The sequence below is a fragment of the Mustela nivalis genome (genome assembly GCF_964662115.1).
Source record: "Mustela nivalis genome assembly, chromosome: 5".
Classification (NCBI taxonomy): Eukaryota; Metazoa; Chordata; class Mammalia; order Carnivora; family Mustelidae; genus Mustela; species Mustela nivalis.
Window position 1 is genome coordinate 105904593 of NC_139024.1, and position 25414 is coordinate 105930006.

The window sequence follows — 25414 nt, forward strand, 5'->3', positions numbered from 1 at the left end:
CCCTACCCCCCCTCCCCCCTGCAACCCTCAGTTTGTTTTGTGAGATTAAGAGTCACTTATGGTTTGTCTCCCTCCCAATCCCATCTTCTTTCATTTATTCTTCTCCTACCCACTTAAGCCCCCATGTTGCATCACCACTTCCTCATATCAGGGAGATCATATGATAGTTGTCTTTCTCCGCTTGACTTATTTCGCTAAGCATGATACACTCTAGTTCTATCCACGTTGTCGCAAATGGAAAGATTTCATTTCTTTTGACGGCTGCATAGTATTCCATTGTGTATATATACCAACATCTTCTTTATCCATTCATCTGTTGATGGACATCTAGGTTCTTTCCATAGTTTGGCTACTGTGGACATTGCTGCTCTAAACATTCAGATGCACGTGCCCCTTCAGATCACTACGTTTGTATCTTTAGGGTAAATACCCAGTAGTGCAATTGCTGGGTCATAGGGCAGATCTATTTTCAACATTTTGAGGAACCTCCATGCTGTTTTCCAGAGTGGTTGCACCAGCTTGTATTCCCACCAACAGTGTAGGAGGGTTCCCCTTTCTCCACATCCTCGCCAGCATCTGTCATTTCCTAACTTGCTAATTTTAGCCATTCTGACTGGTGTGAGGTGATATCTCATTGTGGTTTTGATTTGTCTGAAATTGATTTTTTTCTGCATCTATTAACTGGATCATATTATTTTTTTTCTTTAACTTGTTGATGTGATTAATTCCATTAATTGATTTTTAAATATTTAGCTAGCCTTGAACATGTGGAGTAATTTCCACTTTGTTAGATTGATTTTGCTAATATTTTTTGAGGATTTTTTAAAATCTGCATTTATGAGTGATACTGGCCTTTAGTTTTCCCATGCCTTTTTATGGTTCTGGTGTTAGGGTAATGCTAACCTCATAGAATAAGTTAGAAAGTGTTTCCTCTGCTTGTACTTTCCAGAAGATTTTATGGGGAATCAATACAATTTCTTCCTTAAATATTTAGAATTCACCAGTGAACCTATCTGGTGTGTGTGTGTGTGTGTGTGTGTGCGTGTTTGGAAGGTTATTAAATTGTGTTTCTTTGCTAGTATCAATCAACCCACAAGCCATTAAAATCACATGGGAAATTTTTAATACTGATACCTACATTACAACCTTAGAGATTCTGATGTAAATAATGGAGCATGAATCCTGGCATTTGTATGTCTTGAATCCCTCCTGGGTATTGGATTATTGTAGTAGTATTTTTGAAAGCAAAGGGACAGACACCTTCTTTCTAATATCCTGACCTATAAATCTTATCTCCCAAATCAACCTCAAATGCTGATATTTATTTCCTCTGTTCTCCAAGATCACTGCTCTCCATAAGACACCTAACTTCTTGTGCTTTAGTTTAGAAACTATGTCTCAGTAGAAAGTTGGCTTGAGTATGAAGATCATCTTCTGTGTTTCCTATATGCCATGCATCATAGCCCTGAACAATCTGTAGTTCAAATGAAAAGAGATGCTTTACATATTTCACAAACTTTATATGTGTTTACAGCAGAAGGGTACGTCCAGTACCCGTTTCTCAATTGGAAGCAAGAGTTCTTACTACTGATTATGGGCCAAATATAAATCTATCAGAATGAGATTTTGCCAGATGGGAGGACAAGTTCACATAACCTTACCCACTATCCAATGGCCAATTCTCTTTTTAGATCTATACTGGATTTATCTATTCAAATGGCAAATTTGGAGGTGACCTGGCACTACTGCTATTGAAAAGGCAAACAAAAATATTTTTCAAGTGTAAAAATGCTGTAACTTCTAATGAACTCTTCTGAGAGTGAGAAATTTGTTTGAGTTGACTTAGGTTAATAAAGTGATACAAAGATATGAAAATATTCTGAAGACCCCATATTTTCAATCTTAGAATGTTGGTGACTTTATCAGAATTTAGTCACATGTTTAAAACCAGTTATTGATATTTTTACTGTGTGTCAGGGATGTTTCTATGTTGTGAACAAAAACATCTCTCTGCGGGTGCCTGGGTGGATCAGTTGGTTAAGTGTCTGTCTTGGGCTCAGGTCATGATCCCAGAGTCCCAGGAGCAAGCCCTGAATGGGGTTCTCTGCTCCAAGGGGATCCTGGTTCTCCCTCTTCCTCTGCCTGCCACTCCCCCTGCTTATGCTCTCTCTCTCTGTGTCAAATAAATAAATAAATTAAAATCTTAAAAACTAAACTAAACAGAACAAACCATTTTTCTGTTCTCAAGGAGCTTAAATTACAAGGTTTAGAGATAGAAAATACCAAAATATATAGGATAAGAAGATTCAGATTATGGTAAGCTCTGTGAAGGAAATAAAAAGATTATATAATAGATACTAAGTTCATTTACACTTAGGTTAATTCTATAGAAAGGACCTTCAGAGAAGGTGATATTTGATCTGTTATCTAAAGAAGTCAATCATGTGAAAGCAAGTGGAAAAGCATTCCAGGCAAACAAGAAAAAAAAAAGTGATTTCTGTATAAAGAATGATTTTGAGATGTGTTTCAGGACACAAATATGCAAAACATAAACAAGGTTTAATGTAGATGGAAATAGGAAATGCAGATATTTATTTATTTATTTTCCCAAAGACTTATTTATTTATTTATTTATTTGAAAGCAAGAAAGATAGCATGCAAATGAGCATGCGGAGTGACAAAGGGAGAGGGAGGGAATCTCAAGCAGATTTTCTGCTGAGCCCAAAGCCAAACACGGGGCTTGATCTCATGACCCTGAGATCATGACCTGAGCCAAGCAGATTTCCTGCTGAGCCCAAAGTCAAACACGGGGCTTGATCTCATGACCCTGAGATCATGACCTGAGCCAGAATCACGAGTTAGACACTTAATCTTCTGAGCCATCCAGGTGCCCCAGATATTCATATATTTTAAACTAATTAGTGCCCAAATCATATAGGTCTTTAGACTATCTTGTGGAATTATCTTTTATTATAATAATAATAAAAAATTATTAATGTTTCAAGTGCAGGAGTAAAGTTATTTATTATCATATGTATTTTAAAATGATGTTCATTTTGCTATCATGAAAAAGGAGGGTGAGGATATAAAGACACAGATACCAGTTAGGATTCTAGATTTGAAGGCTAAATTAAATACATTGGTAGCTTAGACTTATGTGGTTGTAATACAGGAAATAAGTGAACTAAGTGAGAAATATTTTGATGTGTAACCTAATAAGACTTTATAATGGACTGGATGTGAGTATGAGAGAAATATTTGTATCATGTGTGGCACCCAGTTTTGCGGCTGGAGTTTGTGATGAAGGCTTTTACTGAGGTGGGATAGAAATGATGCAGAATAACAAACAAACAAAATAGATATATAACAGACGCTTTCAGATTCTCTTTAAGTAGTCAGTTTAAGATATTAAGTATGAGGTTATGATGTATCACTGGAAAATAATTTGGTTTTGTTCCTCCACTAAATTATTTATTTTAATCCTACTTATATTACCATCTCACATTTAGTAAACTATCTAGTTCTTGTAATTCAGTCTTAGGATGTTCATGAAAATACGTAACGTTACTGTGGCAAAACCATAACATTTAATCAAATCTTTGTCAGGCATATTTAGAATTTACTTACAAGAAGTCACCTTAAGGAAATTTGGCTCCTTCTCTTTTAGGAGACAATTTACTACAATCATTTTCTTGTTAATTAACTGCATCCTAAGGGCATCAAGAAATTGTGATTGTCTCTCTTAGACCTTGGGATCTGTTTCACCCACAGAATTGTTTGAGAGTCATTTTATAAAGTAGAGATATGAAAGTGAATAGCTCATCAGTTTTTTATTTCCTTTTAACATACGAATATAGGCCATGTTTCTCCATGGTTTATTATTTATTCAGTAACTTTTAAAATATTTAAAGCAATAGAATTTTCTTTCCTCAACTGAAGGAATGTTAAATATGCTCAAAAGGTTTATGGTTAGGTATAAGTCCCAAGCTTCTCAAGCTGTGTTCCTCATTTTTACTTATATTTTCTGATATTAGATGTCTCTTGAGTCATGCTATTACATCATATTTATAGTTTAATTTATAATAAGATATTATGTTTGTATAAAGTACTTCTTTAAAGATTAAAATTTTGATTTTTTTTCAATGTCAAATTCTATTATACAATAAATATTTTAAAGTGGCTTTACTCTAGTGAGAATATAAATTTTCCTATTGCAATAAAAATCAACAGATGGGTAACATTAAAAGGTATAAAACAGAAAAGATAAATGATTTGAAAATCGTTAATTAATATCTAAATAATTAGCTTATCATCTTTAAGTTCCAGAAGTTCACAAATGACAGAACACATAGTTGAGTTTACTTTCTTGGTAGAGGATTCAGATGAGCTTTACAAAAGGAGATAAAGTTTGGAAAAGGAGCATTTACTGTGAACAAATCAATTTAGAATATAGCTATCATTCAATAAATGTCAATCAAATCCAGATATTTAATTGGAGGCACAGAAATATCAAAGGGACCATATGTCATAATTTATTTTTAGCTTTAGATGGCTGATTTTCTAGGAACTTATAAATTATTTTACAATTTATTTTACAGACTTTTTCTTTCTTCTTCTTCTTCTTTTTTTTTGCTTTGTTTTTTCCCTAAGTTTTTGCTTTGTTTTTTTCCCTATATGGTATAGAAAATGCCACATCTGGATAACAGTCCCAAATCTTCTGTGAGCCTTTAGACCTCAGACAGCTTACCTAAATTTGGTCTGTCTTCTCAACTATAAGCTAAAATAATGCCTAACACAGATTACTGAAAGAGCATATGAAAAGGGTTTTGACCTACAGTAGGAACTCAAAAACTCTCAGTCCCTTTCCTCTTGCTTTTCTCAACCTTGCACTTTAGACTAGCTCAGGACATGTGGACCAAAATCTGCTCAACCTTCAGAAAAACAGATGCATTTGTCAACAAAGTCTGTAGGCTGTCCCTCCCTTCTTTTATCTATGTTCTGTAGAGTTCTCTATAGAGGCTTGTTTTCTTGGCTCAGTTTTGTTATCTTTGAAGGCAGGAGTGATTTCTTTGATGTCATTTGCATTATTATAGTATGTAGTCCAACAACATTCACTAACTGAAGTGAGTCGGTTTCATCTCTGAATTTTTTGTAAAAGTGACACTTAAACTTCCTCTGAGTTCCCAGAAGTTTCCCATTAAGAAAGCAGATAAAATGAGATCTCACGTTTGAAAATATGCATTCAGACTAAGTGGTTTGTAATTATTTGTGTATATCTCCTGGTCTTTTATCTCCAATTAACATTTGTCACACAATGAACTTTCATTAGACAATTGCTATCATTAGACAAGCTTCACTGAAAGCATCATTAATTTTGATTTATTTAATAAAACCCTGTGGTTAATTAAAATCCTTGTGTACATTTCAGAAGAAGCTCTAATGCCATGTACTATTCTAACACTGATATTATATATAAAGAAAAAATAGAATATTTCAAAAACTTTGAAAGATTGCCCATTTTAAAATGTGTAAACACTATCATTTTTGTCTTAGTTGAATCACATTTTTATGTTAAAAAAACAAAAAACAAAAAACAAAAACATAAACAAAAAAACACTGTAAGGTGCTCCTAGGTGGCTCAAGTCAGGTAAGCATCCTACTCTTAATTTCAGCTCAGGTCATGATCTCAGGGTCACGGATCCAGCCTGTGTTGAGGTTCTGCGCTCAGAGGGGAGTCTGCTTGAGATTCTCTTTCCCATTCTCCCTTTGCCCCTTCCCCCACTTATGCTCTCTCTAAATAAACAAGTAAATAAATAAATTTTTAAAAATTACTAGGTTTATTTGTTGTTACTATAGTAGTCTTTCCTTATTCTTGGTGGGTATGTTCCAAGACCCCCAGTAGATGCCTGAAACCAAAGATAGCACTGAACTCTCTATATGTGTTTTCTCCTATACATACGTATTATCTATGATAAAGTTTAAAGTAAGACATTTAACTAATAATAAATTGGACAACTATAAAAATTCAGCATATTATAAGTTATGTGAATGTGGCCTCATTCGCTCTCTCCCTGAGAATATTTTATTGTACTGTACTTACCCTTGCTGCAATGATGTGAGGTGACAAAATGTCTGCATGACAAGAAGAAGTGAGGTGAGTAACATGGTGATTGTGGCATTAGGCTACTATTGATCTGACAATACATCAGAAAATATGTTAATGAAAAGGTCAATAATGGTTTGATATAAAATTGAGACACAAAACAGATTGCATAAAGACTTGAGAGCTAGGTTAAGAAGGTTTGATCTTATAAAAAAAAAAACAAAAGGGAGGGAAGAAAGAAAGAAAGAAAAGAAAAGAAAAAAGTTCACTGAACTATTTTACACAGAGTGTTATAAAATCTTATTTTTATGTAGGGCCATTCTATAAAAAATTTATTGCAAAAGGCCAAGGATCGAAGCAAGGAAATTGACTGAGAACATCACTTCAGTAGTTTAAGAGAGATTCAGTTGTCTAGGAGAGGAGAACTGAGGGGAATTGAAGGGAATTGTGGGGAATTGTAGGGAACTGTGAAACTCCTCTCCATTACAGAAACATCCTATATCTAAAAAATGCAGGTTTGACAAAACAATTATATACTTAAAAGTAAATAAATATAAAATATTAATATAACATGTTATAATTACAAGTATAAATATATTTATATAAGTGTAATGCAAGAAAATGGTTTAAAACCAAAAACTCATGCCTTTATCCTATATCTAATTTTTAAAGATTTTATTTATTTATTTGACAGAGAGATCACCAGTAGGCAAAGAGGAGGGCAGAGAGAGGGAGGGTCCCCACTGAGCAGAGAGAGCCCAATGCGGGGCTCCATCCCAGGACTCTGAGATCATAATCTGAGCCAAAGGCAAGGCCCAACCCACTGAGCAACCCAGGTGCCCCTATCCTATATCTATTTAAGCAGAAAATAAAAATGATGAGGAAGAGGAATTGATATGAGTGAATTTTTTTTTGTATTACAGCATACTATCTTTCAAAAATGACTATTAGAAAAGTTATAGGGTGGCTCTTTGGATAGTGAGGACTCATGTTTCATGTATCTCAAATTACTGCAGAACAATAAAGAAGCACAGCAAGATTTTGTCTCAAAAAATCCATCCTGAATGATCAATGGCTTTTTGGTCAAAGAAGATTCAGGTGCTTTTAGACACAAACTATTCTGCTTATTCTGGAATCTATGTCACCATTAGCTCAGTACCATATTTGAACTAATGTATGTTGGGTAAGGAGGGTTGAACAGGTTTAGTGGGTTGAATAGGTTTAGTGGATCAAGGGAAATGCAATTGAGAAGTTATTTTTGTTTTAATTGAACAAATAAATGTGATGTTCTTAATTCTAAACATGTTTGTACAGAGAATCTAATGCATGTTTTGAGGAACACACTGGTTTCATGAGATTTTTCCCCCCTGAGCTCTTCCAAGAATGTTACATACATGCAAAAGAAAATCCCCCTTTTGATCATGGGGTGGAGAATATCTACATGTCTACTTAATTTATACTTTGTAAAGATTAGGTGGGCATCATGGAACTGAAGTTAAAGGTTTCTAAGTGATCAGAATCAATTTTTTTTTTAGACCTAAGGTTAATATTAAATTCTTATACCTCCTGATAAAACTTAAAAGAATATCTTGGGGAGAAAAACGCTATCTTTCTTCCAGTCTTCCTCCTTAAGAAGGGCGAAAAGGTAAAAGAACTTTTGTGAGTTGACTAAATAAAAGTATAACTACCTTCATATTCTCAGAGTCAAGGTTCACCTTCAAAGCAAACATCAGAGGGAGGAGTCAAGATGGCGGAGAAGTAGCAGGCTGAGACGACATCAGGTAGCAGGAGATCAGCTAGATAGCTTATCAATCCACTGCGGACATCTACAAATCCAACAAGAGACTGAAGAGAACGGCAACAATTCTAGAAACAGAAAATCGACCACTTTCTGAAAGGTAGGACTGGTGGAGAAGTGAATCCAAAGCCACAGGAAGATAGACGGGGCAGGAGAGGCCAGCTCCTGGCAAGCAGCAGAGCAACAGAGCACAAAATCAGGACTTTTAAAAGTCTGCCCCCCTGAGGGACATCGCTCCAGAGGCTAACTGCGGTGAAGCCCACGTGGGGTCAGCATGGCCCCAGGTCCCGTGGGGTCACAAAAAGATCGAGGGTGTCTGAGTGTCGTAGAGCTCACAGGTGTTAGAGTGAGGAAGCCAGCTACAGAGACAGAGCTGAGGAGAGAGCTCTCAGCTTGGGGTCACCTTGAACTGGTAGCAGGCTGGGAGAGCTCGAGCGCACCCAGAGGCCAGGGACAAGGGAGTGATTTAGTGCTTGTCTCTGATGGTGCACTGAAGAGTGGGGTCCTGAGCCCTTGGCTCCTCTGGGCCAGAGATTTGGAGGCCACCATTTTCATTCCTGTCCTCCAGAACTCTACGGAAAGTGTACAGGGAACAAAAGCTCCCGAAAGTGAACCCAAGCGGATTACTTAGCCCGGCCCCTAGTAAGGATGGTGCAATTTTGCCTGGGGCAAAGACACTTGAGAATCACTACAACAGGCCTCTCCCCCAGAAGAGCGACAAGAAGTCCAGCCAAGACCAGGTTCATGTACCAAGGAGAACAGCAGAAACCCAGAGAAGGAGAAAGCAAAGCATGGAATTCATGACTTCCTCCCCATGATTCCTTAGTCTGCAGTTAATTTAATTTTTTTAATATATTTTTTTTCTTTTTCTAATTTTTTTAAACTTTTACCCTTTCCATTTTTTAGCATTTTTAACTACTTTATCTTAACAATACTTTTCATAAAATAAAATAATAATCTTTTTTGAACCTTCATTATTATAGTCATATTTTATCCTTCATTGTATCTAACTTTATTTTTTGTATACACATAGGGATTTTTCTTCTAAAAATTTGGGTTACAACTTCTTCTAATAGATCAAAATATACCCTAAATCTAGCTCTGGACTTGGTCTAGGCTTCAGCCTGAGCAAAATCTCTCCATTTTCTTTTTCTTTATTCTCCCAACCAACTTACTTTATCAACTCCTTTTTTAGAAATTAAAAAAAAAATTTTTTCATCTTTATAGGCATATTCCATGCCTTCATTGTGTTTACCTTTATATATGTTTTTCATTCTTTAAAATTTTGGGAGGTAGTTTATTCTAAGAGACCAAAATACTCCCAAAATTAAGTGGTTGACCCTGTTCTAGTTACCAGTGTAGTATATGTATATATTTTTATTTTTTTCAAATTTGTTTTCTTTCTTTTTTTTCTTTTTTATTTTAATTTTCTTTTCTCTGAACTTTTTTAATCCACTTTCTCCCCCCCCCCCCCGCCATGATTTAGGGGCTCTTCTGATTTGGCTAAAGTGCATTTTCCAGGGGTCTTTGCCACCCTTTTAATATTTTATTTGTTTCTTCATATATTCTTATCTGGACAAAATGAAAAGGCGAAAAAACTCAACAAACACACACACACACACACACACACACACACAAAGAACAAGAGGCAATACCAAAGGCTAGGGACCTAATCAATATGGACATTGGTAATATGTGAGATCTAGAGTACAGAATGATGATTCTTAAGGTTCTAGCCAGGCTCGAAAAAGGCATGGAAGATTTTTGAGAAATCCTCTATGGAGAGATAAAAGCCCTTTCGGGAGAAATAAAAGAACTAAAATCTAACCAAGTTGAAATAAAAAAACTATTAATGAGGTGCAATAAAAAAATGAAGGCTCTTACTGCTAGGATAAATGAGGCAGAAGAAAGAATTAGTGATATAGAATACCAAATGACAGAGAATAAAGAAGCTGAGCAAAAGAGAGACAAACAAATACTGGACCATGAGGGAAGAATTCGAGAGATAAGTGACACCATAAGATGAAACAACATTAGAATAATTGGGATTCCAGAAGAAGAAAAAAGAGAGAGAGGAACAGAAGGTATATTGGAAAGAATAATTGTAGAGAATTTCCCTAATATGGCAAAGGGAACATCAAAATCAATAAGAATAGGTCCACACGGTGTCACCTAATAGTAAAATTTACAAGTCTAAGCAACAAAGAGAAAATCCTGAAAGCAGCCTGGGAAAAGAAGTCTGTAACATACAATGGTAAAAATATTAGATTGGCAGCAGACTTATCCACAGAGACCTGGCAAGCCATAAAGAACTGGCATGATATATATTTAGAGCACTAAATGAGAAAAACATACTATATCCAGCTAGGCTATCATTGAAAATAGAAGGAGAGATAAAAAGCTTCCAGGACAAACAAAAACTGAAAGAATTTGCAAACACCAAACCAGCGCTACTGGAAATATTGAAAGAAGTCCTCTGAGCAAAAAGAGACCCTAAAAGTAGTAGATCAGAAAGGAACAGACAATATACAGTAATAGTCACCTTATAGGAAATACAATGGCACTAAACTCATATTTCTCAATAGTTACCTTGAATGTTAATGGGCTAAATGCTTCAATCAAAAGACACAGGGTATCAGAATAGATAAATAAACAAAACCCATCAATATGCTGCCTACAATAAACTCATTTTAGACGTGAAGACACTTCCAGATTTAAAGTGAGGGGGTGGAAAACAATTTACCATGCTAATGGACATCAGAAGAGGGCTGGGGTGGCAATCCTTATATTAGATCAATTAGACCTTAAGCCAAAGACTAAACAAGAGATGGGGAAGGACACTATATCATACTCAAAGGGTCTGTTCAACAAGAAGATCTAACAATTTTAAATATCTATGCCCCCAACATGGGAGCAGCCAAATATATAAACCAATTAATAACAAAATCAAATAAATACATCAAAATAATACAATAATAGTAGGGGACATTAACACTCCCCTCACTGAAATGGACAGATCACCCAAGCCAAAGATCAAAAAGGAAATAAAGGCCTTAAATAACACACTGGATCAGATGGACATCAGAGATATATTCAGAACATTTCATCCCAAAGCAACAGAATACACATTCTTCTCTAGTGCACATGGAACATTCTCCAGAATAGATCACATCCTCAGTTCTAAATCAGGTCTCAACCGGTATCAAAAGATTAGGATCATTCCCTGCATATTTCCAGACCACAAGCTCTGAAGCTAGAACTCAATCACAAGAGGAAGTTTGGAAAGAACCCAAATACATGGAGACTAAATAGCATCCTTCTAAAGAATGAATAGGTCAAACAAGAAATTAAGGAAGAACTTAAAAAATTCATGGAAACAAATGATAATGAAAACACAATGGTTCAAAATCTGTGGGACACAGCAAAGGCAGTCCTACGAGGAAAATATATAGTGGTACAAGCCTTTCTCAAGAAACAAGAAAGGTCTCAAATACATACCCTAACCCTACACCTGAAGGAGCTGGAGAAAGAACAACAAAGAAAACCTAAACCCAGCAGAAGAAGAGAAATCATAAAGATCAGAGGAGAAATCAATGAAATAGAAACCAAAAAAAAAAAAAAAAAAAAATAGAACAAATCAATGAAACTAGGAGCTGGTTCTTTGAAAGAATGAATAATATTGATAAACCCCTGACCAGACTTATGGAAAAGAAAAGAGAAAGGACCCAAATAAATAAAGTCATGAATGAAAGAGGAGAGATCACAACCTACACCAAAGAAATACAAGCAACTATAAGAACATAATATGAACAACTCTATGGCAACAAATTTGACAATCTGGAACAAATGGATGCATTCCTGGAGACATATAAACTACCACAACTGAACCTGGAAGAAATAGAAAGCCTAAACAGACCTATAACCAGTAAGGAGATTGAAACAGTCATCAAAAATCTCCAATTAAACAAAAGCCCAGGGCCAGACGGCTTCTTAGGGGAATTCTACCAAACATTTAAAGAAGAATTAATACCTATTCTCCTAAAACTGTTCCAAAAAATAGAAATGGAAGGAAAACTTCCAAACTCATTTTATGAGGCCAGCATCACCTTGACCCCAAAACCAGACAGGGATCCCATCAAAAAACAGAATTATAGACCAATATCCTTGATGAACACAGATGCAAAAATTCTCACCAAAATACTAGCCAATTGGATCCAACAGTACATTAAAAAGATTATTCACCATGACCAAGTGGGATTTATTCCAGGGCTGCAAGGTTGGTTCAACATCTGCAAATCAATCAATGTGATACAATACCTTAATGAAAGAAAGAATAAGAACCATATGATACTCTCAATAGATGCTGAAAAAGCATGTGACAAAGTACAACATCCCTTCCTGATCAAAACTTTTCAAAGTGTAGGGACAGAGGGCACATACCTCAATATCATCAAAGCCATCAATGAAAAATCCACTGCAAATATCATTCTCAATGGAGAAAAACTGAAAGCTTTTCCGCTAAGGTCAGGAACACGGCAGGGATGTCCATTATCACCACTGCTATTCAACATAGTACTAGAAGTCCTAGCCTCAGCAATCAGACAGCAAAAAGAAATTAAAGGAACCCAAATCAGCAAAGGAGTCAAACTATCACTTTTGGCAGATGATATGATACTATATGCGGAAAACCCAAAAAGTTCCATTCCAAAACTGCTAGAACTTGTATAGGAATTCAGTAAAGTGTCAGGATATAAAATCAATGCACAGAAATCAGTTGCATTTCTCTACACCAACAGCAAGACAGAAGAAAGAGAAATTAAGGAGTCAATCCCATTTATAATTGCACCCCAAACCATAAGATACCTAGGAAAAAACCTAACCAAACAGGCACAGAATCTATACTCAGAAAACTATAAAGTACTCATGAAAGAAATTGAGGAAGACACAAAGAAATGGAAAAATGTTCCATGCTCCTGGATGGGAAGAATAAATATTATGAAAATGTCTATGATACCTAAAGCAATCTACACATTTAATGCAATTCCTATCAAAGTACCATCCATCTTTTTCAAAGAAATGGAATAATTCTAAAATTTATATGGAACCAGAAAAGACCTCGAATAGCCAAAGGGATACTGAAAAAGAAAGCCAACGTTGGTGGCATCACAATTCCGGACTTCATGCTCTATTACAAAGCTGTCATCATCAAGACAGCATGGTACTGGCACAAAAACAGACACATAGATCAATGGAACAGAATAGAGAGCCCAGAAATAGACCCTCAACTCTATGGTCAACTCATCTTCGACAAAGCAGGAAAGAATGTCCAATGGAAAAAAGACAGCCTCTTCAATAAATGGTTCTGGGAAAACTGGACAGCCACATGCAGAAAAATGAAATTGGACCATTTCCTTACACCACACACGAAAATAGACTCAAAATGGATGAAGGACCTCAATGTGCGAAAGGAATCCATCAAAATTCTTGAGGAGAACACAGGCAGCAACTTCTTCCTGGGAACATCGCCAAAGGCAAGGGAAGCAAGGGCAAAAATGAACTATTGGGATTTCATCAAGATCAAAAGCTTTTGTACAGCAAAGGAAACAGTTAACAGACCAAATGACAGCTGACAGAATGGGAGAAGATATTTGCAAATGACATATCAGATAAAGGGCTAGTATCCAAAATCTATAAAGAGCTTAGCAAACTCAACATCCAAAGAACAAATAATCCAATCAAGAAATGGGCAGAGGACATGAACAGACATTTTTGCAAAGAAGACATCCAGATGGCCAACAGACACATGAAAAAGTGCTCCATATCACTCGGCATCAGTGAAATACAAATCAAAACCACAATGAGATATCACCTCATGCCAGTCAGAATGGCTAAAATTAACAAGTCAGGAAATGACAGATGCTGGCAGGGATGTGGAGAAAGGGGAACCCTCCTGCACTGTTGGTGGGAATACAAGCTGGTGCAACCACTCTGGAAAACAGCATGGAGGTTCCTCAAAATGTTGAATGTAGAGCTACCCTATGACCCAGCAATTGCACTTTGGGTATTTACCCTAAAGATACAAATGGAGCGATCTGAAGGGGCACATGCACCCGAATGTTTATAGCAGCAACGTCCACAATAGCCAAATTATGGAAAGAACCTAGATGTCCATCAACAGATGAATGGATCAAGAAGATGTGGTATATATACACAATGGAAGCAGCCATCAAAAAAATGAAATCTTGCCATTTGCAACAATGTGGATGGAACTAGAGGGTATTATGCTTAGCAGAATAAGTCAATTGGAGAAAGACAACTATCATATGAACTCCCTGATATGAAGAAGTGGAGATGCAACGTAGGGGTTTTGAGGGTAGGAAAAAATGAAACAAGATGGGATCGGGAGGGAGACAAACCATAAGTGACTCTTAATCTAACAAAACAAACTGAGGGTTGCTGGGGGGAGGGAGGCCGAGAGAGGGGGGTGTGAGGTTATGGACATTGGGGAGGGTATGTGCTATGGTGAGTGCTGTGAAGTGTTTAAAACTGGCGATTCACAGACCTGTACCCCTGGGGATAAAAATACATTATATGTTTGTAAAAAAATAAAAAAAAATTAATTAAAAAAAAGCAAACATCAATCCAAGGTCAAAAAGCTAATCACCATTTCAAAAACTGCACAAATGTTACAAACAAATACATTTTGGCTTTGTTTTACTCCTCTTTGCGGTAGGTGAGTTATTGTGAGCATAAACATTCTCCAGAATAGAAATTTACTTTAAGAATTTTAAGTCTAAATATTTAAAGAGACAAAGTGTCTTTCCATTATAAATTTAAAGGGTAAGCAAGTCAAACAAGTCAATGATGACAAAGAGATTGAGAGACAAGGGATGATTTATTTGCCAATAAAATGGCTGGAATCTGCTGGAAGGTGAATGTAAAAGTGTCATCCAGGAATAGACAGAATTGTGTACAAGGGCAGCAAATGAAGAGAGTGGAGGTATTGTGAGGGGGAATCTTGTCTTTATGGTCCTCTGAAATTCTTGTGGTGGCAAATTCAAATGCATGCAGTGGTCAAGTAAGCAGCATAAATAAGTGCAGCCGACAGCTCAAGTAAAATGGAGAGTATGTGCCCCATTGCAAGGAAGCAGCCACTCCTCAGAGCCAGCCCTTTGTTTCCAAAATGGAAAAAAAAAAAAAAAAAAAAAAAAAAAGCCCAGTGTTTCCAGGTCTTCTAAATTTTCATAAAAAGGAAAAATTAACAGGACTGTGACTTGTTTTTGTTTTAAAATTTCATTATAAATTCCTACTACCCAATCAAATAGAAATAGATTCAGTCTGTGGATCACATTTACAAGGTGCATTACTGAATGGTGGAAAGCAGTTTAAGAAGTCAAAAACCCTTCTCTTGAAGATAGAAGGAGAATGGGTTGACTGGGGATGTCTTCTTCAGGACAGAGAGTTCAATACAAAGTCTGACTATAACTTAAGGAGGAAGTGGCAGGGGTGAGGCATTAGTCCTCCTCTTATGGGTCCTCTGACTCCAGGAAAAGTATTCGGTTCCCCGTGCTTCAAGATGAAGAAATAATATCTTACCTTTCTTTAATCCTCACCTGCTGTTGTCTCCATTGAAATGACTGTGAGAGTTTGTGTAGGAAAGCTTGGGTTCTGCCAGGGTCCCAAGAGAATGTAAGCGGCACAGCGTCAAGGAGTCTAATCTGCTCCTTTTGCTTTCCCAGCAGTTAGACAAGCTGACACAATGTACGAGCTCGGGGAAAAGACCTGAGGGAGTGCAGTCACACTGTTCACAGGAGCATGCACAGTCACACTTGACAAAGTGTGCTTTCATAAAGATGCTCCACATGAGGAGGTCCGTGGTTTTAGTCAGATAATGCTGTAACTACTACAAAAAAGACTTAGAGAAAAAGATACTCCAGACAAGAAAACCAGGTAAAAGAATGTCTCAGAGAGAGAAGATAAGGAACTAAAGTAGAGCAGTAAGATTAATTACTCATTAAAGCACCAGAGGGAAGGATCCTTTCAAAACACAGGCCACACATTTTTCTTCTCTATGATTAGAGATACTGGGGTCAAGATTTCAAATCACAAATGTCTCCAAAGATCTTTATTTTCTAATGGATTATATTTCTATTTATTTATCAGATTAAAAACCAGTATTAATGGGCCTGGTAGTGCTTCTATATCTTGATTTTAAAAAGCCTTTAATGTTTCTTTAAATCTGGCTACATTATACATAATCACAGAACATTTCATTTAAATAAAGACAGCGTGGGAAGAAACTGTATTACAGATGGAAAACATTGACTTTCTGGAGATGCCACTGACAGTCATTTAAATGCTAAGAGACTACTTCAGTCTCAAAAGTAAAGATATTTTCTCTCTTATAGGCAGTACATTTCATTTAGATAGTTGTAGGGCTATCTTGTTTTCTAGTTTCAATAGTTGAAGTAGGTTCAGATCCACTTGTCAAAAGAGACAGAACTGGTTGAAGTGCTTCAGTTTCTCTTTCCTGCCCTTTCTAGCCAATTAAGGAAAATCTGTTCTTCAAATGGCAATATCTCACATACTGATCGCAAGCATTTCCATGCTTCCAAAAGTAGAAAATATGCTCCATGCCTGGGTTTGGGGCAGCTTCCCTGGATTCCTGCTCCCATGTCATAAACCCACCACTTTAGCTTGGATTCTGCAAAAATCAGAACCTGAGACCATGACTCGTTTATTTGGTAGATGATCTCAGGAAGTAAGAATGACAGAGGAGGGAGAATGAGACCAGAGAAAGATTAAAAGTCAGAAAAAAAGTTTTATTAAATATATTTTTGTAGGCAATAGGGACATGACTGCACAGTGACTTTAAGAAGTGAATAATATGGGGCACTTTGGTGGTTTAATCAATTAAGCCTCTGCCTTTGGCTCAGGTCATGATCTCCTGGTCCTGGGGTAGAGCTCCATGTGGGGCTCCCTGATCCATGGAAAGTATGCTTCTCCCTCTCTCTCTCTGCTCCTTTCCCTGCATGTGCTCTCTCTCTCTCTCTCTCTGTCACTCTTTCTCTCAAACAAATAAATAAAATCTTAAAAAAAAAAAAAAGAAGTGAATAGTATATAACTAGGATTAACTACATGAAAGGAAGGTGGTTGGGTTATTTATAAACTGTCTTGTATCTCCCATTGTTTGAAGCATACCTTGAAGGCACTGACTTCCATTACTTTGAGCTGTGCATGCCTGGAGGCTAAGCTGGCTCGAATGTGTAGGAAATGACTCTAGAGATGGAGCAGATGTTCAGCGAGCACTTGACTTGGGGAACTGTCATGATGACATGAGCTGAGAGCACTTAGAACTACTCACCTCAGGGGCAGCTCGATGGTTCAGTGGGTTGTGCGTCCCACTGTTGACTTCAGCTTAGGTCATAATCTTGGGATCCTGATGTATAGCCTGGCCTCAGGCAACTGGCTGAGGGTGGTGCCTGCTTGAGGAATCTCTCTTTCCCTCCCTCTCTGAGCCTCCCCCACTTCCCTTTGCTTATACACTCCCATGCACTCTCTCTCTCTCTCTTAAAACAAAACAAAGAAACAAACAAACGAAAAAGAAACTATTCACTTCATATGCAGCTGAAATCAGAAGCTGGTCAAAAGGGCATGACCTGGGAACCAAAAATGTTTGCTAAGTTTACCTCAGGAAATATATCAAGACCTATTTTCCAGAAATAGCTCCTGGAGACCTGGTACACTCTAGGTGCATTTGGTCTTTACCATTCAGCTGACATCAATCCTGTAAGAAGACAGATGTGTAAATTGTACTTGGAATCTGCTTTTCATACCTATTCATACTATTCGTACCTATAGGTATTTTCATACCTATATTCCCTCAGTTTGTACTAAAATCTATGTTTATGATGGAAGATTGTTAGTATTATAGTATTCTCACATTGGGACACAGCTTACAGTATATTCTTCAAAATGGCTTTACCAGGAAACCCTGAATTTTGGAAGTTACTGAGTCTTCATAAATAAATCTCATAATCTGATCTAATCTTATCTTTGGGTACTCATACCTGTTAGAAACTGGGAAGAAGGAAAAAAATATCAAATAGACACATTTATGACATACAGTGTTGCCCTACAAAACTAAATATAAGTGGATAATGACCTATAAATATCTGATAATTAATATACTTTTATTAGGCAGTATATCATTGTAACCGTTATTTTTAGCATCTTATTTTGTAGAATATAAAATATTAACTGCCTCAAGATTGTTATATATTATATAAAGAATTGCCAATGATAAGGTCACTTGGTTTAATTTGCCATTGGTTTCCTTTTAAAAAGATTTATCGTGATTTAATGAGTAATAGAAAAGGTCTAAATTTTACATTTTAGGTCACTTTTGGATTTATTGCATATAACTATTTTACTTTATAATATTAAATCAAATTATATTGCCCTTGAATTTAGAATTGGTGTTATGCTGTAATGGATTCACATTATATGCTTTTAACTCAGAATAAGCTGGATATGCAGAGTTTTCTTTTTCAGCATGCAAGCAGTAAAAACTTTTCTGAATGGTTTGCCACAGTATTAATAAATCAACATTATAAAAGTAAGGATGCTATCTCCTATTAAAAAAAGTTTATTTTAATGGTATTATGGAAAGTAAATGAAAAGAGAAAACACTTAAAACTCTATAGTGTATAATGTTCTTTCATATTATATGAAATATATCAAATATCAATATATATCAAATAGATAGATAGATAGATAGATAGATAGATAGATAGATATTTGAGTCCTTTTAACATCCTAGTCACTGAGATACCATAGTGAACAAAAGACAGAAAAAAATTCTGCCATTGAAGAGTTGAACTCTAGCAGGAAGAGACAAATTAATAATTAAGTGGTACAATGATTAGACAGTGAAAATTGCTATGCAGGAATAAAGGAAGGAGCTAGAAGAAAACAGTATTATTTTTATGTAATGTAGATAGGTCTCTAAGAGAAACTCATGTTTGAGACCTGATGAAATAAAGGAGAAAACTATGCTCATATCCAAGGAACACGTTTCATACCTAAAAAGAACAGTCAGTCAACTGGGGGATTTAGGAAGAATGTAGTAGGAAATGAAATTGGAGAGTTAGCCAGGCACCAGGCTGATACAGGATCTAGTAGGGCAAAGTAAGGAGTATATGTTACATCCAAAGCATCATGGGAAGCCCTGGAGTATTCTGAAGTTAAGAGTGATCTTTTTTATATTTTTAAATGATCACTCTTGGTGCTGGGAAGGGATATATTTTAATATATTTTAATGCAACAAGAATAAAATACAAAAAGTAGTTAAGATATTATAGTCAAGGCAAGAGATGATGGTAGCTTGGATGAAAGTGTTTATAATGCAGATTATAAGAAATGGTTAGTTAAAATACATTTTGATTGGGGCACCTAGGTGGCTTAGTCCTTAAGTAGCTGCCTTTGGCTCAGGTCATGATCTCAGGGTTCTGGGATAGAACCCCACATTGGGCTCCCTGCTCAATGGATGGCTGATTCTCCCTTTCCTACTCCCCCTGCTTGTGTTCCCTCTCTCACTGTCTCTCTGTCAAATGAACAAATAATATCTAAAATAAGAAAAATATATATATATATCTGGGAGGAGAGTATAGCCAGTGGGGCCTGTTGATGGACTTTAGGGTGAAGTATAAATAAATAGTCAAAAATAACTCCATGATTTTGGTCCAAGAAACTGGTGAACAATGATGCCATTCACTGAAGTAGAAAACATTGGTGGTAAAGCAGGGTTAACGTAAATCCTTAGAACTGGGGAATCAGATGTCATATGGACATCTAAATGGAAATGTTTGAGTATATGGGAGTTCAGGGAGAAGCTAGAACTCATGTAACAAATTAGATATTCCATACATGTATGGTACTTAAAAACATGGATGAAATCACGTATCAATGGACATATCTAGAGAAAGGAGAGCACAAATGAAGTTCTGAACATTTAAAGGAAACAAGATACTAGTAACTGGAAATATGGAGTCCAAGATTAGAAAGTGTTTAAGTAGAAGGCATGAGTAAAATGCTACTGATAATACACCTAGCATGTAGAGAAATAATTTGCATTAGAATTTTGCAGTGTGGGGCTAACTGGTGACCTCCAACAAGAAGAGTTTAATTTTAGTCTTAGGATTAAAAGCATGATTTAGAAATGGGTTTGAAAAAGAAAGAGAAGTGAGGAAATGGACACTCAATATAGGCAATGGATTTTGATAATACTGTTTTAAAGAGAGAGAAAATAGAACTAGTTTAACAGAAGTATGAAGGAGAAAAATTAAAAATTAGGTGAGAAAGAGGTAAATATTAGTATTTACATGCTGGTAGTAGTGACATAGTATGGAGGGAAGAATTTATTTATTTATTTATTTATTTATTTATTTATTTATTTATTTTAAAGATTTTATTTATTTATTTGACAGAGAGATATCACAGTAGGCAGAGAGGGAGAGGGAGAAGCAGGCTCCCTGCTGAGCAGAAAGCCCGATGTGGGGCTTGATCCCAGGACCTTGAGATCATGACCTGAGCCGAAAGCAGAGGCTTAACCCACTGAGCTACCCAGGTGCCCCTGGAGGGAAGAATTTGAATTACACACAAATGGTATTAATGAATAATACTTCTTGAAAGACTGTGTACTTGCTAGAGATGATATCCCTCTGTTTATTTCCCCAAAGTTCCACTAACACACAATCACTTTATAGTACACTTTCACTAGAGGTTTGAGGTAAAAATTTAAAGCAATTGGAGGGGCACCCGTGTGGCTCAGTTGGTTAAGTGTCTGCCTTCAGCTCAGGTCATGATCCCAGGGTACTGGGATGGAGCCCCGCATTGGGATCCCTGCTCAGCAGGAAGTATGTTTCTCTCTCTGATCCTTCCTCCTGCTCTACTCTTTCTTGCTATTTCTCTCTCTCTCTCTCAAAAATAAATAAAGAAAATCTTGAAGCAATTAGAAAAAAAAAAAAGGTTGAATTTTATATATTGCTCTCCTAAAATGTGTTGGCTATTTCTAACAAACAGAACGAACTGGCCCTAAGTTTCTGGTTTATCAAAATCTTGTCAAACATCTTTCCCTGCTGCTGATCCTTATCTCCATCTCCATTTCTTTCCAGGAAAGCCAGCGAAAGGGAAAAGGCCCATCACTAATGACATATCAGATTTCTCCAATAAAATAGATGGCATTTCTGCTCACTCACATTTGAGGACTTTTCATTCACTCAGAGTTTTTGATTAGCATTTTACTGGTTCCCTTTTAGATATTAACTGGTAGACTGGAAGTATTTCATATTAAAACACACACACATACACACACACACACACACACACACACACACACAAACATTCTCTCCTATACAGAGATACAAGAAAAAAAGAGAAAACATACACTGAGGAAAAAATCAAATTTGGAAACTAAGCTAATGCAAATGCTAAAATAACTAAAATCTTGTAATTATTGCTATAGAGAAAAAAGAAAAAAGAAAACTTCTTATCAATAAAAATTATGCCCAAACATATTAGACAAGAGCAAGCTTTTGGTAGTTAAAAATGAAAGTAAAAGTTCTTTAACAATATTATAAAGATATTAGAAAAAACAAGTCTATCAAAATGAGGAAAAATAAAATAAAACTAAAAAAGGAAAACTGATATGGTTATAATTATATTAATGGTGACATTCTGACTAAAAATTGTTTGATATAACCATTTTGAGAGGAAGTAGTGGGAAAAAACATGTATAAATTGGTAAATGGAAAAACTGGTAACATAGCTAAATATTTTCTATTGATAAAATTATTCAGATAATGTGAAAAATTGGAAAAAAAAATAAATAGCAGTATAAGCATGCTATGTAGAAATATGAAAGCAAGTATCTCCTGGGTGGGTTAGCTGATTAAACATCTAACTCGTTTTTGGCTCAGGTCACAATTGTGGGTCATAAGATCAAGCCCTAAGTTGGGTTCCATGCTCAGCACAGAATGTGCTTGAGATTTCTCTCTCTACCTCTCTCTCTGCTGCTACATCCTGTTCATGCTTTCTCTCTAAAATAAATAAATAAATTGTTAAAAATATATATGTGACAGTAAAAAACAGAGAAATATTTAATAATATTGAAAGCAGTTGCTTCTGGGAGCAAGTTTGTTATATTTTCTGTATTTGCCCTAAAATATTATCCCCCGACTCCTCACCCACTTTAAGTGTAATCATGGCTAAGTACAGGGTCTACATTACACATAGGTTGGAAGTGAAAGCATTTTGAGGAATATGCAAATCCTCAAAACCTTGAACTTGTATTAGTCTTTGTGCACAATGTCTATTTTTTTCCTAGTTAGCAGACTAGACTGCCAACTACAACTAAAATTCTTAGATGTTTCTCTGCTTGATTTGTGATGTGATGATATTTTCAATATGTTTTTATATACACATTATAAAGATTCTAATATCCTCCTGAAGTATCAAAGCTTCTTCAGTGGTTTAACCTCTTCCTTTAATAGTCCAGTTATATAAAAATATAAAAATCTGTTATCAGGGAAATATTCTCATCTTTATAGGTTATTAAGTCATCTGTCTCTCTCAATCTACCATTTTATTTATACACATATGTATGTGTGTACTAAATGGCACATCAATCTTAAACCAAATCAGTTTTCCCATGGCCTTCCCTGACTGCTCTGTTTAAATTTCCCTCTACAACTCCTCACATTACTCCAGCCCCCTATAATTATTTTCACACACAACTTTTCTCATGGCAATTAATATCATTTTCCATGTATCATGCTATAATTCTCCCAGATCTATCTATATTAGGGAGAGAGTTAATATGAATCAATTATTTTTATGGTCATAGCTTTCTAGTAAAAGTATGAGAATTCAATCCTCCAACCCTTCAAGGGAGTTGCCAATCTCTGACATACCTGACCTAAAATGACAGCTAAATCATTTCAGAATTGACTGTGTCTACCCAGACACCTTGGCTATCCCAACTAGTGCCTAGTAAATTCACCTGAATGATCATACTAAACCATCTAACCAGGTATGAAAACCCACTTTTACAATGGCAAGTGAGGTGGGTATTTGTAACTTTCCAATAAATCTTGAAATTAAGAAGAAATCTCATTCTTTAATATGAGAAGCCTCTCTCCTTCCTCAAGTTACTGCCCATTTCTTGCTTCCTTCTTAAACAAATAAAAATCTTCCTTTAATAAATTTTGCATATTCATTCTCAGCAATATAATTTCCTTACATTCTCTCTTAAATCCACTTCAAACAGACTTCTGCACTCTCCACTCCAGCCAAACTGCTTCCTTGACAATGTCATTAATGACATTTGCATTGCTTCTCCAATGGTCAGAACTTAGTCTTTATTTTATTTGACCTAAAAATAACATTTGACACTGTTGGTCATTCTCTCTACTTGAAAGAATTTATATGTCTTTCTGCATTCCATTTGTCCTTGTTTTTTCTTCCTGTATCACTATCTGCTCTTTTCAATTTCCTTTATCGGTTCTTCTTTCCCTCATGAACCCCTAAATATTGCAGTGCCCATGGGCTCACTCCTTGGTCCTTTTCTCTGTTCTATCTACATTCACTTTCTTTTTGATTCTATCCAGTATTATAATTGTACATCTGATGACTCCCAAAATTTACATTTCCGTTCCAGACTATGTCACACAGCCAACTGTGTACTAAACTTTTCCATAGGGCTGTCTAATTGGCAAATTGACCTTAAATTTTGAAACAACACTGAATATATTAGCTTTTAATAAAAATAGAGAAGTTGTGAAAATAAATATAAAAAGAACATGTTAATCCTTCAAACTTTACAATGAATTTAAAATAACAGAACAATGTGTTACATCAAATAATTTTATAAAATGTGTTTCTCATTCATATTAAGCTCAGTGTCTCATTTCTTATTTTAACAGTGTTAGCATGCAAGGAGCAGAAAACAACAGCATGGTGAATGGCATCGTGAGTTTGTATCTATGGTCCCAAACAAACATATTCCAAGAATTTGGAATATGATGGCAACATGACATTCAGAAAGAATACTATTCTATTGCCAAAATTTATTGCCTCTTACTTATGTAATAAAATCTGTAGGGGCACCTGGGTGGACCAGTGGGTTAAAGCCTCTGCCTTCAGCTCAGGTCATGATCCCAGCGTCCTGGGATCAAGTTCCAGGGTTCTGGGATCGAGCCCTGCATCAGACTTTCTGCTCAGCAGGGAGCCTGCTTCCCTCTCTCTCTCTCTCTCTGTCTGCCTTTCTGCCTACTTGTGATCTCTATGAAATAAATAAATAAAATCTTCAAAAATATCTGTAGATAAGAGTTTATTTATTTATTTTTTAAATTTAAGCCGAGACTTTTGTGCATGTAACCATTGTTACCAAGGTAACCTTCTCTGATGCCATCAGAATTCCTCAAGAAAGACACCTGCATATTTTTTGTTCAGGCCATTTGACTTTTCCTTGCCTTCTGATCACTTACTCATGGAAATGCTTCTAATTTTTTCTTTATCAGTTTTGCTTTCCAATCTTATTTCTATTTTTCTAGTATTTTTTTATTCCTGTAAACATAGAATGTAATATTAGACACACTTAACTAGTTTCCCTCAGGAAAGGAAACCGAGAGATCCCAGTGGTATAAAATTCAGACATTAATAAATTGAAACTTGAGATTTCAAAACACTTTTTGCTGGACTCACATAATTAATACTGGTACACAAAAATAATAAAACTTTTTGTATTTCATAAATGCAGTTTCTCAGCAGAAGTTTAGAGGGCTAATGAGTTTTCCTTTCCATTACTGCTTGATGGTTTTTGCCTTTAAGTTTAGGTAGCATTTGTGTTGTGGAATAACAGATATTATGAAAGCTAATTCCAAATTATATTTTTCTGGTAGAACTTTAAATTCACAATGGCTCTGATTTCTGGCATGTATGTACATTTAAAAGAGCTAATCTTATTATATTAATTTTTGCATAAATGATGACAGTATTATTTCTCTTAGATTATTGATACACTGACACTTCTCTGTATTACATATAAACATAATTCAGATCAATTCAAAATGCATGAAAGTGTAAAATACCTTGTAATATAATGCATATACTTCTTAGCTGTTAGCATGATAGATTAAAAAGCATAACTTTTGTTTTTATTAATTTCTTTTATGAAACAGTCTCTTGCACTTCCTGTCCTGCTTGCATATGTCGGGTTATTTTGGGTTCTGGAGAGTAAATATAAGGTTGCCATTTATTCACAGATAGCAATATGTTAATAAAGGCAGGGCAGGTAGAGGTTTACCTGTATAACCAGGAGCACAGAGGCAGCTATATCCACCAGTTCTGCTGACACAATCTTCTCTATCCAGACAAAGTGAGATTTTGCATTTGCTTATATCCAGTTCACACAAAGGTCCATGGTACCTTGGCTCACAATTACACACAGATCT

General features: G+C 35.8%; 1 protein-coding gene across 1 annotated transcript in view; it reads right to left on the bottom strand.

The window, feature by feature from the left end:
• The window catches only part of EYS (eyes shut homolog), a gene marked incomplete at its 5' end in the record, with an annotated part of 1535590 nt that overhangs the window by 1049808 nt on the left and 460368 nt on the right, over positions 1-25414 (bottom strand). Inside the window, 1 exon segment of the mRNA XM_082729457.1 lies at positions 25267-25412. Coding sequence (XP_082585583.1) covers positions 25267-25412 — 146 coding nt within the window.